Source organism: Plectropomus leopardus, chromosome 22 (assembly GCF_026936395.1).
Source record: "Plectropomus leopardus strain MGB_pleo_1.0 chromosome 22, ASM2693639v1, whole genome shotgun sequence".
NCBI lineage: Eukaryota > Metazoa > Chordata > Actinopteri > Perciformes > Serranidae > Plectropomus > Plectropomus leopardus.
This window is the reverse complement of record NC_142197.1, coordinates 22,452,393-22,473,235: the sequence shown is the minus strand read 5'-3', so window position 1 is coordinate 22,473,235 and position 20,843 is coordinate 22,452,393. Positions and strand designations below refer to the sequence as shown.

Here is a 20,843-nt window from a genome sequence, read left to right as displayed (position 1 = left end):
TTTCACAGCAATGGGATGGGAGCTCATTTCGGTTGGCAGTGGACTGAATCAAATGGATGAAATTAAAACATGAATTACACCTTTGTGGAGACACTCCCTGAATTTGATATATGGTAGCTCCTGAAAGCACTCCATATTAAACTCAACACAATGTAGCAATGTAGCTCATAAGTAGCCATTACAGTTGATAGTGCTTCATGGATGGATGCTACTGTACTAAAGCTTTATTTTTTTAAAACATGGATGCTTCACACACACCTTCAGCCTGGCTGCTCCTAAGATTTATACAACCCTAACCCTAAAAATGGGCACCCAAGATAATGGTCACCAATTATTTAACCAAAAGTCTCTGTTCCTGAGTTTTGACGTCTGAATAATGGCTAAAAATGTGTTTTTGCGGAACACTATAACATTGACCTTTGCGTGAGACATTTGGGAGAAATTGTCACAATTAGAATATGAATTCCTGAGCTATAGCCAAAAACATTTTTTGCACAGTCACAGTGACCATGAACTTTGACCTTTGACCACTTAATTATAATCAGTTCATCTGTGAGTTTAAGTTGATGTTTGTGTCAAAATTTGGAGAAATTCCCTCAACGCCTTCTTGAGATATTGCTTCACAAGAATAAAATGGATGCAAGGTCACAGCGACCTCTACCTTTGACCTCCAAAATCTAATCAGTTTATCCTTTAGTTCAAGTGAATGCTCCGGCCAAATTTGAAGGAATTCCCTTATGGGGGTTCTTGAGATATGTCGTTCGAGACGGAAGACAGAAAACCACAAAACATAATGCCTCCGGCCACAGCTGTCGCCTGCATGGAGGCCTTAAAATTTCAACTTCTACTTTGTTTGTAATGCTGCGCTCACATGGAATGGAGCAATATATAGACAGCAAACCAGATTTCATTTTAGTGGACCAGAGCAGAAGGTTAAATTAGATGTGTGGTGACAGGAATGGTAGCCAGAATTGCAATCCACATTTAAAATATTTGAACTTTTGCCATCAGAATGATGGGAAAAAATTTCAATATAAAAATTACATAAAATAACAGACTTCAATTATTTTTTATTTAGTACATTTTATGCTTTGTAAAAAAAAAAAAAAAAAAAAAAAAAACCCGACAGTACCATTGCAATATATCATCATGAGTCTTTGGCTCTGCCGTCCTGCCATTCCATCTGGCTGTTTGTTTTTTCGAGTGCCGTCAAGAAGGTGTTGTCTGTCTACAGTCTACCGTCTGCCCTTTTTTATCGTGATCTATTTTTGAGCAAAGGGTTGGCAAACACTTTCCATCCACATTTATACAAGACAAGATAAACCATAAATCTGTGGTTTCCATCTTTTTTTTGTCTGATGCCGATGAGCTCAAGGACCCCTTCGTCGACACAATCAGTCATGCTCCATTTTTTTTTCAATTTAATTTTAAGTGGATGCCTTTTTTCACTGTTCATTAGATACAACTCAATTTTAGTAAAATGATGTTTCCGAAACAAATCACAATCATGTTGTTTTTTTCACGAATAAACTGAGCTACTGCACAATCTCTCCACAAAACAAGGATTAATAAGGTACACAAAGTCCCCATCAAAGTTTCCCATAAATACATTTGCACAGATGGGAGTAATTCTTACTGAAATGTAATTGTGATGATGTTTTGTGAGTTCAATTAAAAACTCTGCAGAGGGTGTGATTGTATTTCCAACTGAGCAAATGAGTAAGCTTCTCAACCCTAGTGTGTGCATACACAAACACATATGGCAACAAAGATACCATATAATCCAGATCATAATCCAGTGACGTCAGAGGCTGTCTGTCTTATCAGACAGCAGTGTGCGTTCAGCAGTCGAGTTGTTGTAGATATGCACTGTGAATGCAGCTGTGGACATGAATATGTGCTCTTAACCCTAAACATGTTCATGCTGAAACGCTTTCCTAACAGACACCTGACAGGTGTGAGTAGTAAAAGAGGACAGTAGCTAAGAAAGAACCACAGAGACGAAAACACACACATAGCCACATAAACTGCACACGGTGTTTCACTTTCCCAAAATACACTGCTGACTCACCCATGCCAAAGCAGAGTTTAACTCTTTGAAACCCTGATTGACATCACAATGCTTGTGCCGCGTTCGGTCATCTTTCACAAGTATTTGACCCCTTGAAACTTAAGCAAAGTGGTTTGATTTCTTTTGGGGGAAAAGGCAAAGACCAACTTGGCAAGAAATATACCGCAAATTGCAAGAAATTAGTAAAGGTGAAGAGAAAATTACTCAAAAGTTAGTTTTAAAATAGAAGGGGAGATTATTAGAAAAATAATCAAAAATAGGGAAAAAATACAATTATGTCACAAAAGATATTTAAAACCATTTTCCCTAAATTTTCAGCACTTTCTTAGGTCATTTTCTTGTTTGATTTTTACTTTTTTTGTGCCTATTTTCAGGTACATTTTTAAACTAATTTCTCTCTAATTTTTGGGCCATGCCTTTTTAAGTTGCTTGTTGCATTCTGCCCATGTTTTTGAAAGAAATAACAGGGGTTTTCCCAAACACAGCTTATACAATTTGAAAATCTGAAGTACAAAGAAAGCCCCGAGATAAACTAATGTCAAAGAGACTGCCTGCAAATGCTGCTCCTTTACAAACTGCAGTTAATGGTTTATTAATGAGGATAGATCTTTGCTGGATAAACTAAGGTGCTAGCCGAGCAATTACAAGAACTGTTAGAAGCCTAATAACAGTCCTCCCCCACTCCAAAGTGTGTTTATCTTACGTTTATATCCCCTTAAATGTCTGACCTCTACTATACTGACTTGTATCTGTGCAAAGTTTGTTCCTAGAGAGATGTTTTCATGTTCCTCTATTGAAGTGGGCGATGTCTCTGCATTTCTCTAAAATCTGGCAGGCTAAATTAGGTTTGTCACTAAGTTGAATGCCACTGTCTAAAAGGAGAAACACATATTGACAGGGGAACAGACATCAACTAAACAGCGGCAAAGAACCTGAAACTTCCAGCACAGAACGGACTAATCTATACAAAGGGCAGAGGTAGCATTGGCATAGTAAAAGTTTTAATAGCAAATGTGGCAGAGTGAGCAGTTTTTGGATGCAAACCAAACCCTGGAGCTTCCTTCCACTATCTCCCAACTAGAATTACCATCTAGCAGATTTATGCCTCCATGACAAGTTGCATTTAAAGTTTCCATTTTTGTCCATATTTCACATTCATATATGTATGATGCTGCAAACAAGCTACCTATTCTAAAATATGGATGCTTCACACCTAAATGTTCCTGATAAGACAGACACTGAAACATTATGATGTAACAGTGAAACTAACCTAGGGCCTTTTAAATACAAAATGCCATCACTTCATCATTTTATTTTGCAAAATGATAATAAAAATTCTTAAGTTATAGCCAAAAATGTGTATTGTGATGTCACAGCGACCTTTGACCAGCAAACTCCAATCAATTTATTTTTAAGTCCAAGTGGACGTTTGTGCCGAATCTGAAGAAATTCACTTAAGGTGAGATATTGCATTCAAAACAAAGGGAGGGGCATGAGGTCACAGTGACCTTGACCTTTGACCACCAAAATCTAATGAGTTCATTGTTGAGTCCAAGTGGATGTTTGTGACAAATCTGAAGAAATCCCCTAAAGCCTAAACAACCTAAACAGTCAACCGGTCTAGCCCTTTAAACACTGTGCCAGTGCTGGAGAAAGCAGAACCTACCACAAGCGGCAGTGGTGGGATGGGAAAGAAGCTAGATCCAAATTTTCTAAACAAGGAAGAAAGAGTAAATCTGTTTCTGGCTCCCTTGGAGTTGTTGACAATTTTATGTGGTAAACCAAGTTAAACAAAACGTTAATCATATCAGAGTATTTTTTTATATACTTTTAAATGTGTCAATAGGAGGAATTGAAGTACATAAAACTATGGAAAATATAAAAATACAAAATAATAGGTGTATTAATATCAGCTTTTTGCCCTACTGGAAACACAAACACACTCCCTTATGTTTTTTGTACCCCTAGATAGCAACTCTGACCCTTCCCCTGACTGTGTGCACTGCCCTTAGCCCTGCCTCTGAAAGGTCACTGGCTTACCGGAGGTGGCATGGTGCTCTCTCAACTCTGCATGGTGCTAGCAGGGGAAAAGGGTGGAGACAGAAAAAGAAAAGTAAAAGAGGGAGGAAAAAAAGTGATAGAAGGGAAACGCAGAGAGAACAGAGAGTGAAAGGGATTGAAAAAGTGCGTCAGAGATTTTGGATAAAGATTGAAGTAGGGGAAGGGAAGAGGGGGGCGTCCATCATGTGTTGTTGACCAGATGTTGGCAGTGGTAGGTTTGCGTGCAGCGGGATGGACGATAGTGGGCAGCATCAGCAACAGCAGCAGCAGGAGAAGCCGCAGCCACACAGGACGACAACAAATAATAAAAAGAGGAGACAAGAGACAGAAAACAAAAGAAAAAACAGACATTAGTTTAACCAAAATGTTAACAAAGGACACAGCTTGACACAAAACTGGCAACAGATTGGGACAATGACAGAGATAATGATGTGGGACTGGGTAATACAAGAGGATTTTAATGAACTGACATTACTGACACACTAAAAACACACACACAAACACACTTTTGTTTAAGCTTTCAAGAGCAAATGCTTATATTTCTACTGGCCTGTCAAGTACTATTGCATTTATCCACAATAACTAAGGCAAAACTAGAATATCTTTGCTGTAACTATTGACCATGTCTCTCTTCATTATATGGAACCTGACTGACCCACTGAAGTACAGATTGCTTTGTGTTTAACTAATTACTTTTTACTATTATTATTATTGCTATTTTAATTATTGGCTGATTATTTTTAAAAAAGATTAAGAGGCCATGCTAGCCGCTCTGTGAGGTTGTACTGAGGCAGTGTGGCACTTTGAGCTATACTGACTAACATGGCAACATCGTCAAAATAATAATGTTACTATGATAATGGTTAGCCGGGATAGGGTTCATCCAATAGTTGTCAAGATATTTAACTAAAAACCAAAACTGGCAATGTATTGGTGGCTTTAAATAAAAAGTCCGACCAGTTATGCATGTCAGTCTATAGGTTGGCTTTCCGCTCTGCTCTTTCAGCATCAACGCTATTAACGCTGTCTCAGTCCAACAGCATTAAAGGCATTTTGCTGCTCAAATGAAGTCACTAACTCACCAGGGTTGACTAGAACACTAGAGGGTGGCTACCATGTTTCTGCAGCAATGCCGTCCCTCCACTTGGACAGCATTGCCAGAGGTAATCGCCACATAAGGTGCGCCACTAGCGAGCTCCCACCAAACTTGGGTGATGCACAGTTAAAGGCAACCAAAGCTAACCCTAGTTAACCAGTGGAGACCGGACAGTGGGCACTATGTTTCTGCTTGTTAACATGGCTGGACGGCTGTCTGTTAGCAAAGCAAACAGACAACAAAATAAAAGTCAGGACATGAACATAAAAATTTCACCACCTCTGCATTGATAGCACTTTGAAATGCAGTGATAAAGCTCACTGAGTCAATGGAGCACCAGACTGAAAGGGAAAGGCGTCTTCTGTAATTTGTATCATTTTGCGGGTTGTTGGTTTTTTTTTATTAACTGATTAGTTCCCGGTTATTGGTATTGGACTACTGAATACAAAATCATTGAAAATGAGGGCTTGCCCACAATGATTCCTCAAAATTTAAATACAGGTTGAATGAATGAATGAAGTTACGTACCAACCAAGCGTTGGTCGATCCATCTATAGATCGACGCAGCTAGTGCAGCTAATAATTACTAAGGCAATTCATCAATTGCCTATATAGATGCAGATTCTTTTTTAAATCAATGTTTTTTGCTTTAATTTATCATTATCACGTAAATCTCAATTGCACAATGATATGCCTATAGAATAATGACAGCACCAGAGTTTGGATTGGTTTCCTGTAGGCTCCGCTTTCACTTTCCAATTCTTTCTTCTACTAAGTAAAATATCCTGGGAAACTAAGGACTCAAAGGAAGTGTATCAACCATTGCACAACCAAAACAGGAAGATGAAAGTGCTTTTGTTTCCCTTGTAGCTATTGGTAGTTGTCCCTGGTTACCAAAGAGTATCAAAGTTCTTTGCAGTCACTATCTAGACCAGCATTACTTTTGGAAGCTATTGAAAATATGTCTTTTCCAGTTCTCATCTTTATCTTTAATTTTAAGAGGTATAAGCACATTACCACCTAAAAATGCATTTATTCCAATCCAAAAAGAAGTAATAGGAGCCTTTATTGGCTAGATGATGAGCTCTGGCCTGACACACCTCCACCTGTTGCTGTAAAACAGAGGGAGGAAACACTTAACAGCTGGCCAAAAAAAGGGCTCTAATCAGGTTTGCTCACCGTGACCATCCTCTGTCCTGCAAACATCACATCAGCAGCAGTTAGGCAGTAACAACATTAATCTCTCCATCCTCAGAAGGACATTTTGCTTTGTGGAACTGCCTAAACAAGATCCTAATCCACACATGACGGCGATCCGTACGGCTGCAGTGGATAGAGTGGAAAACTTACATCACAGTTATACCTGGAACGATGCCGGATTGCCCTAATCCACAGTCGGACCAAACAAAACCACAGGCGGCTCAATAAGGAGAAAGACAAAGACCACAATGCCACTGATTGGATATTGCTCAGTTAATCAGGAAGGGGAAAGCCAAACTGTAAATTCTGATTGGCTAGAAACCTCAGAGCCACTGTCTGAGAGGATAGACAATACTAAGAGCTGCTTACAACAATAAGGCGAACAGATTAGGAAACTGTCACTGAACGTCAGAGGTCGATTAACAAGGCTTTGTGGGGAGGCATCAACAGAGTGGTTTTCTAATTTAATCTTACAGCTCGTTTTCTTGCAGTGGGGAAGCACAGTTTACCTTTGGCAAATCCATCAGGGTTGCAAAACACTGACCTACAGTGCTGGGTCACAGAGGTTAGAGGAGTTTGTGACTGAAAGGCTGAATGGATTCCTGTATAGTCCTAATAGGCAGTTGTAATTGGCAATGCTTTTCCAACTTGCACAATAATGCTTGTTTTCACAGCAGACAGTACTCCATTAATAGAGTAGAGTACTATTCTCAGCTGAACATAACTATCCACTACTAAGTACTATCCACAACTTTTGACAATGGAAACCCAAAAAAAGAGCAGGTCAAGTTAAATTGAGTTCTGGAGTACAATGCAGAACAAATGTTTGATTTAACAAGAGACAAACTCATGGCAACTGCCAATATCATTGACTGACAGATTGACTTGTGAAGCTGATCTCTAATAATAATACCTTCTGGTATCTTCTAGTACCTTCTAAAAATGCATACTCGTATCAGTTCAGCACTCTTGGAACCTCTACCGTTGCAGTACCAAAAAAAAAAAGTACTATCCGCAACTTTTGACAATGGAAACCCAAAACAAGAGAGCTAGTCAAGTTGAGTTCTGGTGTACCACGCAGAGGAAATGCTTGGTTCAACAAGAGACAAACTCATGGCAACTGCCAATTTTGCTGATTGACAGATTGACTTGTGAACCCAGTGTGGATGTTCTAATAATAATAATAATAAAAGCCTCACCTGATGATTAGTGCTGATTAATTATGCAGATGAGTGTTTGGGGGCGGGGAGGAGACAGACAGTGAGACAAAGTGAAGAGCTATGAACAATCTAAAAGTGTCACTTATAAAAATATGAATAGTGACAAGCAGGCTGAGAGGAGTTTTTCTCGTACAGTGTAATGAGAGACACAGTTGGATCACTACATGTGGTAGGTCTGTATTAGCATTTGAAAAGCTTCCTTGACTATACATTGACAATCAAGCTGTGGATGCTGACAGATGACTCGACTGTGTGCATGACATGCCGATCAAAACAGGTCCTTTGTGACTGAAGTTTGACTCATTCACCACTTGCAGATATTTCCGGGAAAACTAGCTTTTTTTTAATGTTGTGTAAAACCTATGAGTATGACATGGACAGTTCCTTTTGATTCTTTCTTTTTAAAAGTATCTGTATTCAATAAAACCAAGAGGCATTGAACGTATTGTATGAGATCGAAAACTGATATTTGGAACCGATACGCATTTACAAAAAAAAAATCTGTCTAGATCCAGAATGTGGAATATAACAAACTCCCACTCAAAACCATGTTTAAATGCCTTTAATAAAGGTTTATTTAAAACTGAAACTTTCAACATCATATACAGCAAGTTCCCTGCAACCTTTTTTCAAGTTTAGTGAAAATATGAATAAAAAATGAATGAATAAAAATAGCTCCCTGAGGTTTTACAAAGTAAAAGTTCCTCCCATTATGACAATTTCTTTGCAAGTATTGCACACTGCCTTCTCTGGTGTTGATTGAGTTTAATACCCACACTTTTTAATTAATTTTCATCTGTGATTATTAAAATAAAACACTGATACAGATAATCATCAAAATGCCAAATCTTGGCCCCCGATAATCAGCCAGAGCGATAATCTGTCGATCCCTACTCTAAAGTGTCTTAACAAAGTTGGAAACTCTGATAAGCAAAATCCTATCAGATTAGGTTTTGGCAATATGACAAGATTATCGTTCAACACGATATTGGCTGACCATTATAATGGACAGGACGATATTCAATTACGCAACAGCTGTTTTTCGTTGTTAAATTTTGCACTATTTCAAGTCTTTCTCTTTTCATTTTAGTATTTTCTGTTGCAAAACAAGTAACATGCAAGCATATGTCTGATGCTGTATGTGATTATCCATGTAGCACAAACTCCAGACAAAGGTTTTGCTTAAAACCAAGAGAAAAAAAAGCAGAGCTGGAGACCATGTACAAAGTGATTTGAAGCTCTACGATAGCCAAGTCCAGACTAAATATGGAAACGTCACAAATACTTGCTGCCATCTTAAAACTCCCCATTCGACAGATTACACGTCTGCCGCCATCCGCAAGGAGCAGCTGGACCAAAACACCACAGTAAGCAATCAACCCTTAATCATCTGAGCTTTTGCAAAGACAACAAAATATAAATGATCCACATACGGCACACTTTCTCAAGCTTCAAGATATTATTTACCCAAGCCATAAAGAATGTGTGGGTGAGGGTAGAAGAGGCCAGAGCATTGTGTTTAGTTGTGTTCAAATGTGTAACCTCATCAGCAATTAAAAATAGGTCTGCTGGGGGGTTCAAATACACAGTTCAGAGTCTGAGAATTTGTTGTGCATTTCTCTACAATGAATCAAAGCTTGGACACAGCCAGTACAAATGGATCAATGAAGCATTAGTATCCATTTATTGTAGCTGGGGTTGACTTCAGGGTACTTTTGAGATAATTCCACTTTAGCAATGTGGATTCTGTACAAAATTCTTAAATTGAATGAATGAGGGAAAAGAAAGTGTGAAGCCGAGTAAACCTTCATGTGGCATTAGAGATGGAGTAGCCTATGATTGCTCCAAAGCTGCTTTTTTTTCCTTTTTTTTTTGTAAAAAGGGCACATCTCAGAAAAAAACAAGACTGAATCCTTTGGTTAATGGATTGACGTCAAGCACCAAATCAATAAAACCAGTGTCAGGGGCCTCGGGAAAGCAGGTTATTTGAGACTGCACAGTGTCTGATCTGTAAATATCGATAATTGTGGGCCTTTGGTTGGTAAAACCTCCCACACAGTTGATCGAATGAGGCAAAGCAGTTGAGCTTCAGCTATTTTCTGTCCAATTCAGGAGTTGTTATGTTGCCTTTCATTTTCATTAGTATTATTTTCTGAAAACATCTTTTCATTTTTGCTACAAAGTATGGAGTTAGACCTATCAAATATGCTTTTAAGGCATTCCAAACTGTTGTCCAAGTCATTTCTGAAAAAGAATTTCAGTTGAAGAAACAAGCTATTGGTTCCTCCATTAATGTTACATCAGAGAGTCGAGTCTCACCAAAACGCCAATGTCTCTTTATATCAGAGCTAGCAAGAAGAAACAGCACTAAAGTCACCAGGAACTGGGGACCTGGGGACCTGGGAGATTAATTTATCAACATTAGTATCTACTCTGGAATGTGTCTAGTGAACATGCAAAAAAAAGTAAATTAAAATGTTAAAATAATTTCACCACTGACCTCAATATTCACAGTCATTTTAACCCTCTGAACTCAACAGAAATTGTTCAGCAGTGCCCATTTTGTTTATTATGATGTTATTTCTTGGATTATATTCAAATACTTCATATTCCTTAAATCTGTGCAAACTAAGATAAAAGGTTATGTCAATAAACATAAACTAAAGATTTAGGAACACTCTGTAAGTGTTTCATTTGAACTATTTTTGAACTACTTTATTATATTTGAACTATGCGCATCATTTAGTTTTGAGATATCCTCATTTTTATGAGCAGAGTGCAAAGGCCACCCCACGTTTTTGCAACGCAGGTAACGTAGCGTAATGACAACATTACGAGGATGCAATGTGATGAAACATCAGATGGAAGCCTTAGCTCTCTGCTGCAAAAAGAACAAATGTTCTAGCTAGTATTATTTCATTTTAGACTGATATATACAGGGCTATTACAGTAATTACAGTGAAACTAGGTTTGCACCACACATAAGGTAACATGGTCATGATGTGATGATGGGGAAACATAAGTCTTAGCTTTCTACTGCAGAAAGAATGAATGCTCTTGCTATTATGGCTTTCATTATAGATAGATTTATATATAGAGGGTTATGCAAACAGCGATCTCCCGCAGCTATGATGGGTAACTACTGGTGTTATTACAACAAAATACTACATTTGCATGGTACATGAGGCAAGGTAACGTAAAGTTTGAAGTGATGACAGGGAAGACAGGCGTCTTAACTATCTGCTGCAAGAAGAATGAATGCTCTAGCTATAATGGTTCTTATCTTAGATCTGTTTAAATAGAATCGTGCAAAGAGTGATGTCGGAGGTCCGTCTGTAAAGGGTTAAAAGGCTCAAAGTGTGGCTGGTACAGTAGAACACTCACATATCAGGTGTAATTGTAGACACTGGGAAATATGACAGCTGATCGTGTTGTTTGTTTTCGCAAGATCTAGATGGATTTCCAGTCCCAGCCCCAGACATCTCCCCCTGTGAGCTGTCCAGTGCAACCACGTTATTCTGTTAGACAACAGTTAGACTAAGCACCTGCTCGTAGCTTGAGACAGTTTTCATAGAAGTGTGAACCACACAGCAGGTCTCAGACAAACCAAAGGGGGTGAGCAATCAGTGGCACCACGATGTTAGTGAACGTAGTCGCAGATGTGACTCAGAGATGATGTCAAGGCTGAACTGGACGTGGCAGGTATTGCTGCGATGTAGGACAGAGAGCAGCCTGCTGTGTTTGATTAAGGCAAAGTCAGCTGGTATGACTCAAAGCAAACAGACTCACAATGACGGCTCACACATTTAGATCCTATTCTACCACGAAGGACAAAACATAACAGAGGCCCATAATTTGACACTGACTGCAGGTCAAGTTTGCAATTATTGCATCACCCCTCGTTCTCAGAACAGCTTCATGTCATAGCATTTATATTCAAATTTCACTCGAGCAACTTTGTGGTGAAAATTAGTCAAATGTTTGAGTCAGACAACATTCCTTGGATTAAGAAAGGTAACATAAAAACAGAGTTGTGGTGTTTTTTTTCCAGTTTTCCTTAAGGGGAGATACAGTAAAAGCTGTTTTTCAGACAAGGTGACATTTTGCTGTCTGAGCAAAAGGGTGATTTTTTTGTATGCCTTTTATCTGGCTTTCAGACCACAGCCAGCAGCCTGCTGTGTCAATGGCATGACATACAAGGACAGTGGAGGAGACGCTCTGAACTGAAACTGAAATATCACAAGTTCTGTCTAAAGCAGGGACATAAAGCAACAGCAGAAAGGGGAGTGATGGTGCAAAACCAGATGGGTTTTTTTTTCATTTGAGAGAAGCTGATTTTGAGGGCAATTTGGGAGGTTTAAGTTTCTTTTTGATCCTGTACAAATAGCAATTTTGCCTCCCATTCATGCCCTCATATTTTATAGCCATTTTGTTCCATTTTTGCTTCTGTTTGGCAACTTGCAAAGCATTGTTGACAATAGCCCTGCTCACAAGACTAACATGCTAGACAAATGGACACAAACTAGTGTTGCTCGGTAAAAATAGCTCCCTGGTTTTCTTTTTTGTTTTCTTTGTAATGTGCTGTGTACTCAGGTATTCAGTTTCATTACTGAGTTCCAATTATCAACACAAAACATTCATGCATACAAACATATATACATACATCATAATATACACGGGGTTTCCCCACACATTCATTTATTTATGGCAGCCCACCACAATTAAAAGTTGTGTCGCCACGTTATGATTTTATATTTCTGGAGCTGGACTATTCATAGGAACACTAATGGGATATGTATATAACCCTCGGCTATTAATTGCAGCGGGAGCACAGAGTGTACTCTGGGTACAGATGGGGAGGCAGAACACCAGGCACAGTTAAAGTGAAATTTCCTCTCATCTATTGATCTGAACAGCTCTGATCGGAGCGATAGATCGATTATCCATCCTGTGACTCAAACTGCTGTTGAGGGGGAAAAAAACAAAAAAACTTTAGACAAATTCCATCGGCACTGTGTGTTCAAGCAAGGACCCACAAAAATGTCCAAGAAAGGGACACAGAATGATAAAAAAATTACACGTACATACAAGAATGAAAAAAAACAGTATATACAGATTCAATATATATTATAAGTTAACTGTAACAGAAATGGCCCTCATCTTCTCCAAAGCTTTCAATCCTCTACAGGAAACGCTGCCTCAAACATAGCACGCTCTCTCTGCCCCTGAAAAGATGAAGAGTGCTTACGCAGGATAAAATGCCATGACATATTACATAATGTTTAAACATCACTTGCAGCAGATTTCTGACCCAGTTTCTTTTTAGTAGCAGGGAAAGAAGAGACAACAGTTTTGCCCCTTTTTTCTGTATCCGAAAGGCACCTTTTGCCATTTATTCAGCTTTGAATCAAAGCATGTTGATATGAAGGCAAAACCTGAAGGCTGCTGTAATACTCAGTGGACTGTCCATTGTATTAAGGCAACAAATATCTGAAAAATGTAGCTAAAAAGTCCTCCATCCCAGTCCAGGTGCATATTGTATAGATGTTGTGAATACATTCCATCATGGAAAAAGATCACATACTGAGAAGAAAAGATGAAGGACAGAATATAGTCAGGGACTCCTAGAGAGAAAGAGTTTTCTACTCTAGGTGCTAGACTGCTGCTGAGCAGCTGAGTCATCACTGGCAGTTATTTGTTTAGCTAACACTACCACAGTACATTCTTAGAGATCCAGTGAGACACCATCATTTAAATGGTTTGTTTACTCTGTTTTATACTTGTCATATTGTTTGGTTGCTGCAAATACAGATGAGCTACAAAATAAAGGAAGAACAAACATAAAATGTCTTTGTGAGGTACTGTTGCACAGTGCTCTAGAATAACTTCAGTGCTGCTTGTCATAGTTTCTCCTAGTTTCTGAACTCTGCCGGAGAGATGAATAAAACATATTTCCTCATTTGGTGCTTTGATGATGGTGGTAAAGAGAGTTGTCTGACAAGTTCTCCCATAGATCTGGTGATGGTGAAGGCCATAACCTATGGTGCATGTCATTTTCATGCAAACACAGTCACGCCTTGCCAGATTTCGGACAGACCGAAAGCACTGTGCCACAGGAAGCTAGCATAAAAAAAAAAATTAGCTGATAGATTGATGAAGTTATAGTTTTCTCTAAGTGAAACAAGTTCCATGGCCTATTTAGCAACTAATATTGATAACATGCGAGCTGTAATATATAGAGCAGAGTTTCCCAACATCTGGCAACAAATGTTTTTTCTTTTAAATGCTTTTGTCCTTTTGTATCATTGTGTGTCCCCTCTCAAATTTTTTGTGGGTCTATGAACGCAGGGTAGGCGGAGCTTTCCATGAGTTTGTGACTCACAGGGAGGAAAATTGTTCTGTCTATTCATTCAGATCAGATCAATGGATGAGAGGAGCAGCTGCTGCAGGTGAATGCAAACTTTTAGACCCAGCAGAATGAACTTTTAATGTACTATGCTGCTCTATCTGGGCACAGATGGAGCAGAATCAATGAGGAGAGGTGCAATGAATAACCAAATAGAAGATTCATTTTAACAGTGCTCCTAATAAATGGTCCAGCTCCAAAAACAGAAAATGTACATGTGGTGGCAGATGTTTTAATCATGGCGAGCCTCCACAAAGAAACAAATGAATGTGAAACCCTGCAAATTGCACGCACAGTGGATCATACATCTTTCAACAAAACATTTTACAAAACTGGCTACACATCCAACAGGCTAATATCACCAGTTATTTGTGGCTATGCATTATTGTTTCTTTATTTGTGTCTGTACTGCTCCATGTGTGTATTACACAAGATTGGACGATTAAAAAAAACAACTCAAAATTAACTTTTCTGCCATTTCTGCAGTGAAAGAAATGAAATGAAACGCATTATTGATCTGTAAAGAGTTGCATTCCCTTGTGTTGAACACTGGGGGGTTAACTATGTTGTTTATATTATGATGAGTTGCTACTGTGTTGTGTGTGTTGTTACTGAGGTTCTGCCCTGGGAGTGAATGAACAGCCATTTAACTTAATAGGAAAGTCTCCCGCCTACCACACACTATAATGAAGTTTATCACAACAGCTGCTGTGACACTGGATTAATCAGCGGTATTTACAAAGCCAAACTAAGAGCTTTTTGAAGCTAATTACTGGGATTTATGTTTACATGCATGGCGTATATTAACACCAGTAACACAAGAAAATCAATCTACAGTGTTTGGACTACTTCCAGGAGCTTGAAAGTTAGGTCATATTCTGAACATTCCCCTCATAAAAAATGGTGAATTCCTGACATTTATAATCAGTCTAATAAAACTACCCAGAGCCTGTATTCTCTACCAAACCCCACTGTTAATGATCTGTAAACTCATTTTTTTAGTTTCCAGGAAAACCAAAGCACATGATGGTGTCTCGTTTCATCGACAGTGTCTCCCTAATTAAGCAACATGATACAAGCTGTCCTCAAGAGAGGTCCCAATTAACAATTTTTGCCCCAGATACTAATCTTGTAAGTGGTGGTAAACACTGCTGAAAGGAACTAGTTCTCTGAGAGGAGGAATCATTATCAGAATAGAGAGAGAATGTCCACCTTATTTCATGCATAAGGATAAGCGCTAACTGTAAACTCCTGACATCAAAAAATAGCAGATAGGAGCTGCGGCTGGTTACAGGGAGGAATTCATACTCCTCGTAATTATTAATTCTACAAATTATATTCATTAGGAAAAAAGGAGCAACATTACAAAATGTCATGGTAAAACTGGGGATACTCTCACCTCATCTAAGCAATGCCAACATTTTGCAGCCATTCCTACAGCACTGTGCCATACTGCCATGATAGTCCATCCCACCAACACCCAAACCATCCTCCTCTGCAGCCCTTGCTAAGTGCGAAAACACTGAGTCCGAGCCAGCATGCGGTAGTGTCAGATTGCCTTTATCCATCAAAGAACTGACACATCTGTCAGCACCAGGTGGGTCCATGGCCGAAGCCTGAGTGCAGGCAAGCAGGGGGCAGCTGTATGAGGTACAGATCTTGGAGCAGCCCATATGGTGACTGATTTATGGCTGGAGTGGAGCTGCAACATGCACCATAAATAAAATGTTTCATCATATGGGCCAAGAGAGTGTAACCAGCCCAGAGCCGACTGTGTTGGCCAAGATGCTGTCCAAAGTTAAGACCTGAGCCAAGGCAGTAAACACTGCTCATTCATTTGGAAAGCTGGCAGAGAGGCAGGAGTTACAATCTTGCAATCTATTAGAATGAGCAGCCGATAAGGTTTTAAGTGTTTCATATATTCAAGTGTCTATGTCGACTGCAGAGCCATTGCAGCACTTGGATTTCCTTCCAGGTGCATTAAAAAGACAATTTCATAAACTGTCTAGATCAGAGGTTTTCAAGTTCAATTTTGTCAATATTATATGCATCAAGAGGCATCACATTTTAGTGCTCTGGCTACCTTCTGTCAGTGCACAGAATAATAACAGTGGGTACGCATCAGTATATATGTGCACATGGGCACCCATGTTTATATTAGTGCACACACACCTGCACAAATCATACATGCATGTAGACACAAATTCAGCGACTCGCACACATATACTTACTAGTGGAAAAAAATGAATTTACCCACATCAATGACACCCCAACATTATCGTGCCTCCCTAGTATGGGACAATCAATAAAACACAGTATTTTCTTTTTATGCATGTGTGTTGCTTCATCATTCTGTCTCCCCCCTCTTGCTACTATTTGGGTAACATTCCTGCTCTAAGTCTGAGGATTATAATTCCCATGATTTAGGCATTTGGGGGATGTAAACAAGAAGTATAATGTTGCTGTGGAGTATGGGCAACACTTTGAGCATAGATTTTAAGCTTATATTTAGTAACATTTTGACAAATTGGCTCAATTTCAAATATACTGAATTGGCCATCAGCAGCTCCTGTTTGCAATGTAGCCGTGGACATATCGTCAACTATCACTTGCTTACTTTGATACTAAAGAAAACTTAAATCTCCATGATTCTAGGGCAAGTTCTACAGGGACCTAATTTTTTATGATAGCAGATTTAAGAATGTTTATTCGTGATGGGCATCAGGGATAATGATATCCCCAGGAAGTATAAGTCACAATCTAAAAATATGTGTATCATGTCTGTGTGTAAGATGTGGCTGAGTTATGAGTCACCCAAGGAGTCTCATTTTTGCTGTAATTCACCTCACACTGTACCATCCCCACCCCCTTTAAATAAAAATGATCCCTTAATGAATTCTACATGAAAGCATGACACAGTTTTAAAATTTGCCACAAACTGAGCACTGGTGCCAGACTGGGAACAACTTGTACATGCTCATCCTTTTCTACAATTTAAATTCTTGACAGCTAATGGGTCTAAAGCCGGTTTTAATTTGAATTTTTCTTAAAAAGTGTGTTGGGAGGTCCTGAATTACAATTAAATGAAGAGAACTTCTGCTCCAGATACGGGTTGAGGAGGACAGAAAGGAAATCTGAAGCCTTGTATGGCCTGACAGGAAATCCATAAAAGCGATAATTCACAGCGGCAGGGAACATTCTGACACCAGTGCAAACAGGAGCAATCCCACTGGATTTCTTTTTTTCATCATCTCTCTCCATTGTTAACATAAAACCTAATGATGTCAACTCACAGGCCACTGGGAAGAAAGTAGATTAAAAAATGATGCCTGTTGGTTTTAGGATCTTTGTGTCTTGTCTGTGTTTTATCTTTCATGAAGAAGGAGCAGGGGGGGAGGGTGCGGAGGAGGATTTCTGCTGGTCATTTGACCTCGCAGGCTACAGGCAGAATTTCATTTGACTGTAACATTTCAGCACGTCGGCCTTCAAAACAGGTGAGGTGGGGGGTAGCTGGGTGGGTCCATGGACCTCACATAGAGTGTAGTCTCCGTTTCATCATTGCAGGGGGGGTTTAGGGTTCAGGGACAGCATGGAGGTGACACCGTACATGTTCGTAACGAGGCATGATAGTAAAAATGAAGATCTACAGTGGTTGTGGTGGAGGAGTCAGGTTCAAAAGAGTTAAAAAAATTCAATGCTAGTATGTGATTATTATCAGCATCTCACAACAATTTAAGCACGGGGCATGGGTGGGACAAAGTCGTTGTTTTGCAAGTCACAAGTAAGTCTCAATTCTTTGCACTCCAAGTCCCACGTCAAGGCCCAAGTTGCAACTGACATGTCCAAAGTCAGGTCCCTAAACATTAATTTTAAGTTTTGAGTACTAAACAAGTCATAATGTGCTCTTAACCAAATGTAATGCCAATTTAATGACAGCCATAATATATCAAATTTCTAAAAAACAATTTGAACATGTTCAATGTTGTATTTATTTATTTTTGTTAAAACTAGTCTGCCACTATGCAATTTTTATATGCAAATAATATATATATATATATATATATATATATAAATGTTTGGTATTATTTTTCTCAAACGTCTCTCAGTAACAAAATAAACTGATTGGTTCACACATGCTGGGAATGAATAGTGTTAGTTGATTCAGCAAATGAACTAATTCTTTTAATATTACTTTCTTTTTTCATCTTTGGGCTTGATGTAAGGTAGACAGTTACAAGACATTGTTGTTATAGTCCAAATCAAGCTGTCAGTCTTTTTTGTTTTTGTCAAGTCCATTTTAGAGTCATTAAATTTGTGACTCGAATCTGACTCGACTTTGTAATTTAACTAGTCTTTGGACATTTCATAGGAGCAGCATATTCAGTAACATCAATACAGCTCTTAAAGGAATGATCTTGTGTGCAAGTGGAATGAAAATGTCACATAGGTAGCGAAATTTGCGTTAGCTGCCACTTGCTGCCACAGCGGTGGTAGTGGGCTGGAAAAACGTTTATGTGATTATTGTCCGAATTCACATCATTTATTTGAATGGGTCAGATTCTCCAACATGTGAAAATACAAATTAGGCAACAGTGATTCATTCCTGATACAATGAATGGGAGCCTGATTTTGTGGACCCAGAAAATGTTTGTTTTCTTTTCTTTATACCAAAATTCAGTTGAAGTGTTTCTAGCTCTGAACAGAAAATGTAACCGTATACTCAAAACATTGCCCCGGGTGCTCTCAGTGTCATCTAGAACATCTTTTCCAAATTCATTGCCAATGGCCCTCCAGACCTTATACCCCATTACATCACAAGTTTGTGTTTTAGTACTATAGTTTTTTTTTTGGGGGGGGTTATTCTTGTTTACTAATATTTTTGGACTGTCTGAGACCATAGGGATAACATGTATGGATTTTGAAAATAGTCATAGTTCTCCCTCAAAGGCAGTGCAGTGCAGATTTTGGCCTCATAACACCATTGAGGGTTGGCTTAAATATGAGGAAATGAAACCACTGGCTGATCACAGCCGGGCCTTGTTCTTGTTCTTGTTAGGGATTTGGAGAGCTGAGGTGTCCAGCAGGAGGTTGAAACTGGAAATATGGGATTACATTTTTAAGAGTTGAAGGCAGACTCTTGACAACAATCATGTGTGTTAATTAATCAAAACTTTGAGAGTGAATCTGGTGTCGTTTCCTCATAGGAGCTCCTGAATAACATACTGTCTACCAACAGCTGTGCCCCATTCACCTCATCATAAACTAATGCAGATAGGATTCAAATTCCAACACATACACTGTGGCACTGGAGTGGTGCTCAGCTAATGCTGCAGTGGAGATTGGGGCTGCACAATTGGACGTTACATTGAAAGACTTAAAGATTAATTTGGTCTGGTTCCAGACCTCTGAATCAATGCCCATTTCTACTAAATTTTCAATGATTCACTCGGTGTTATCATCCCTGAAGGCATTTTTCTTAATTGGAAAACAACTAATACAATCAGAGTTTTGCTAGCAGAACTGCTAGCCTGTGCCAAAGCCAGAAAAATGACAACAGAAAAATTGCCACAGTCATGGTGACAGGTGTGATTTCTCCGCAACCAGTTGTGGAATTACATGCTGTTCAATATTATTTTTGAAATGTATTTTGAACAGTATATTGAATGTAGGGCATTTACTTCTACTGGAGCCTTTTACATTATGCCAATCCTGGAACCCAAGGCTATCGTCTGATGATGATAAAGCCTCTGGGGGTGAGGGCCAATATTTCAGGCTGATCCGATGTAGCCAGCTGTTATCTGCCTTCGCTTCCATGCGCTGGTCATTTTGACTTATCTCTGTAAGCAAATATCTGCATATGAATGCGGATACATTTTTAAATAATCTAATATAACTAACTAACTCTAGTCATTGGGTTCTGTGACTGCATCTGATCAATGCATCTTACGTCACCATATTTACTGTTTACCTGCTGTTTAAACCTTCAAACCCAAAACTAAATTGGCTAAAACTATGAACAGACTACATATGAAAACCAAATCAGCTGTGATACTAAAATCTTGGCCTGTTGTTACCTAGTGAATTTACAGCTCACAGCAACTAAATACGATACAGTTTCTGGCTTTTGTTTGATATAGTGTCAGGTAAAAATGTTGCACACTGCCAATCCATCGTTTATGCCATTACTCTATTTCCTATATTGACTGAAAACTGCTGTCACACTGAACAGCCCACTGAGCCCATTCAAACTTTAAAACTTGCAAAAAAAGAATAATAAGAAATAAGAAATAATAAAATAAGATTCATCAAATATTTGTATTTAATGGACAAAATCCTGAGTCGGGTACAGCCCTAATGGTTTTGTTATTTTTATTTAAGTCAAGGATTCAAATACGTCTTCCTCCACGGAAAATAGCAAGCACGAACACAATATCAAGCTGAATAATGACAACAAGATTGCAATTCAATCTAATTACAAAGCAATAATTCATTCAGATGATTACACACAAGTGTTTTGGTGGTCTGAATTGAAAAGTCGCTAAAGATTTCTTTGTAACATCATTCAATTGTTTTTTTTTTTTTTTAAATGACTCCCATTCCTGTTGTGTGAAGCAGCATCAAGCTTTACTCCAGACTCCAGCAGCTGTTTAGAATGAATGAACACAAGCCTTGGCTAGTACTATCAATCTGATTAGACTTGCTCTGGCCCAGCTGCCTGCACCCCTGTGCTGCAGCCAAGATTCCTGCAGAGCCTCTTTTGTGAGCAAAAAATAAATAAAAAAACACAAC

General features: G+C 38.9%; 1 protein-coding gene across 11 annotated transcripts in view; it reads right to left on the bottom strand.

The window, feature by feature from the left end:
* osbpl8 (oxysterol binding protein-like 8) overlaps positions 1 to 20,843 on the bottom strand; it is a 118,150-nt gene that overhangs the window by 57,382 nt on the left and 39,925 nt on the right. For 7 of the 11 annotated variants that reach the window (XM_042511521.2, XM_088072995.1, XM_088072996.1 and 4 more), the window contains one exon: positions 4,112 to 4,148. The exons of 3 other annotated variants lie outside the window; for them this stretch is intronic. In XM_042511521.2, coding sequence (XP_042367455.1) covers positions 4,112 to 4,148 — 37 coding nt within the window. Of the gene's footprint in view, positions 1 to 4,111; positions 4,149 to 6,407; positions 6,509 to 20,843 lie in introns of those variants that run through there. One more of the 11 variants, XM_088072990.1, reaches the window with a different exon arrangement.